This window comes from Zingiber officinale, chromosome 2A (assembly GCF_018446385.1).
Source record: "Zingiber officinale cultivar Zhangliang chromosome 2A, Zo_v1.1, whole genome shotgun sequence".
In the NCBI taxonomy this organism is placed as follows: Eukaryota; Viridiplantae; Streptophyta; class Magnoliopsida; order Zingiberales; family Zingiberaceae; genus Zingiber; species Zingiber officinale.
In genome coordinates, this window is record NC_055988.1 from 81033658 (window position 1) to 81036506 (window position 2849).

The 2849-nt window shown below is 39.5% G+C and overlaps 1 protein-coding gene across 1 annotated transcript; it reads right to left on the bottom strand.

Annotated features, from left to right (window-relative positions):
* Positions 1-333: 333 nt before the first annotated feature.
* LOC122043730 (putative pectate lyase 21) lies at positions 334-1399 on the bottom strand. Its single transcript, XM_042604324.1, has 4 exons — positions 1206-1399; positions 711-921; positions 555-623; positions 334-417 (listed from the first exon to the last, which is right to left on the bottom strand). Exons 1-4 carry the CDS (start codon positions 1397-1399, stop codon positions 334-336), a joined length of 558 nt encoding a protein of 185 aa, XP_042460258.1.
* Positions 1400-2849: the final 1450 nt, after the last annotated feature.

Consider the following 2849-nt stretch of genomic DNA (forward strand, 5'->3'; position numbering starts at 1 on the left):
AAAGACGATGCAAATAAGAAAACCTAGTCTAACTTAAGCTATGATTGCAAGGAAATTAAAGACAACATAAAGTAAGCAACTAAAGAAATTAAGCATAGAGCGTAATCTAGAGCATTAAAGAAATCTAATCCTAATTGCATACAATAAAAGGGCAACTATCACTAACATTTAACCAAACAAAGTATTGAAAGAAATTAAGGAAATAAAAATCAGTTAACAAATGTGTATCTTGAAACTTTGTGAGCATGGAATCTCTTGATGCATTCACTTTTGTTGCAAAGTTAGTTTTGTAACCAAAGGCTGTTTAAGCTTGAACGAAAATAGATGGTTGGTTTATGCACTCATCTTCAATGAAGCTTGAACGAAAATAGATGGTTGGTTTATCCAACCCGCCTTCACATCTTCCCGATCGGCTGCCTGTGCCAACAACATACATCTAATTACCAAGGCTCACTAGATTCTTAATAAATTCAACATGAAATGTTCATAAGCTCATTTAGAATGAAATACCAACTTGTCAGGCATGATTCATGTTGTAATCTAACAAGAATTACCTTCTCAGGCATGTACCTAAATACCAACTTCTTTTGTCCTGGTTCATAAATATTGCATTGAGACAAGATCTGGAGCCAGAGAAAAAGGTCAGTCAGGTATTTTGAGTAGAACATAGACAAACAAGCGCTGCTTGTATAGTTTAAATTAAAAAGGACCTGTGCTTCTACACTGGCACAGACAACATATATGCTCCAGTTTCTTGTGTAATTGTTGTAAAGGTGAACTTTGCCAAATCTAAGTCGAGGTTGTCTCTGTCTTGTTCCATCAAAGAAGCAATGGTGAATGGTAACGCGAATACATCTATCGGTAACATGACTCTTGTCTACTACAATAAGCATTGTCTTGTCATGATTGGCGAAGCGACATCTGTTTAAACATGGAAATGAGAAGCATACAACAATTCTTGCAGTGATCACCACTAACTTTTTTATGCTAATCTATTGCAAGAACAAACCATATTGACAAGATTTCTTGATAAGGTTGCAGATTTTGCTAAAGAAATTTCAGAAAAGATTGCTACATTATGTTGTGATGGCTAGTAAAAGAAGGAAAGCAACTGCAAGTGTATCATAATATAGACCAAAAGAAACAGAAACTTCTACAAGGACAATTAATCTATAATCACACAGAAAATTAGTATATTACATCACCTTGAAACGGTGATATCAGTACTTTCGCGAGTGATATCAATTAGTCCATCATCATAATCTTGTAAGCTGCAGCGGTCTATCCAAATATGCCTCGACTTGGGCTTTATCTGAATACCATCGACATCATGCTCTCTGCCACCTTCAAATTCCATACCAGTAGCCCAGCCAGCAACACCAATGACATAGCCAAGCATCTGGCAGGAAATATGGAGGTAAAACAATGCAAGGTCTGCGGACTTGAATGTCTTCAGATATCTGGCAAATATTTGACCCAGTGGAAACAAAACACCCCAACTATCAACACAGAGAATTCCATGGGTCTGCAAAGTATGGAAATCACAATCAAATCGATGATCAAAGGTTTATAAACAACTAAAAATTAAGATTGTGAAAGACCTGTTTGATGCTTTGTTCGGAATCTGATGAAGGAACTTCACACAAAACGTCCAGCTCCTGAACTCCTAGAACCGATGAACAACAACCAAATACCGGCTGTGCTTGCTTCAACAACGGTGATGATGAACGAATCTTCCACCAAGGAACCCCCTCGGATGGAAGATGAACGGAAGTAATGGAGGTGCTGGAATGAACCGCTGCCAACCTCTGCCTCTACCGCCTGAACCCCAGTAGGATGAAGTGAAGAAGACCGCTATACGGTGAAGGATCTTGTCGGAGAACCCCTCCGACAAGGTGGATGCTCGTTGCTGCTGTCGTCGCTCGCTATTGCCGCCAAGAGATGTTCACTGCTGCCGTCACCGATTGGAATCCAGAAGAGGAAGATTGGGCAGTGGATGGCCGGCCGGCGGCGGTGTGTGGGCAGAGGTTGCCGCCGACCGTTGGTGAAGGAGAAAAAGTGGAAGGGCGGTGGCGTCGCGAGCCCTAGCTCGAGGAGAAGCCGCGCGAGATCAGAATCGGGGGTTCTGGTACTGTGCCGTGCGAAGAAATAAAGGAAAGGGAATGGTTTTCTCCTCCTTTAATCTGGGCCGTCCGATTTGATGAAGATGGATCCATTTGATCTAGCTGATGAAGAGATGAGTGTGCGGATCTAGTTGCCTTCTTGCTTCGATCTAATGGTCCATGTAGCTTCAAATCTGGATGGAGGGTTGGATGGCTTAGATCTGAATGAAGGAGGAAGATTTCTCTTGATCTGGATCAATGGCTCATATTAATTCTGCTTGATCTCCATCATTTGACCTCCAAATAAAGTAAAATTTGGAGGAGGAGCGTCTTTCGCGGAGGAGTCGTAAAGGAGGAGTCGGAGATAGGTTTTTGTTCGTTTGAAGAGTCACAGAGAAGTGGGTTTTATGTTTTTTTTTATGAAGTTAAAAAAACTGTTGTGTTTTTAGGATTCAACAACATTCAATAGACAACAGTTTAATAAAACTGTTGTATATTATCACATAAGCAACACTAAAAGACAATAGTTTTTTAAAACCGTTATCTTTGACACACATTAGACAACAGTGTTTTGAAAAACTGTTGTTATTTAAAAAACATTATGGTGAACAAGAACAGTTTTCAATAAAACTGTTGTTAAATGGAAAAAAGACAATAATTTCTTGAAAAACTGTTGTCTATTAGGTGTGGTTAAATCCAGAAATTCTTGTAGTGCTCTTTCAAAATTTTCCTTGCAAAAATTTTGAA

Coding starts and splice junctions, on each gene's coding strand:
- LOC122043730 (XM_042604324.1), bottom strand. CDS start 1,399: ATGCTTGGCTATGTCATTGGTGTTGCTGGCTGGGCTACTGGTATGGAA. Junction 922..1,205: donor ACTGATATCACCGTTTCAAG/GTGATGTAATAT, acceptor ATGTTTAAACAG/ATGTCGCTTCGCCAATCATG. Junction 624..710: donor GTGCCAGTGTAGAAGCACAG/GTCCTTTTTAAT, acceptor CTCTGGCTCCAG/ATCTTGTCTCAATGCAATAT.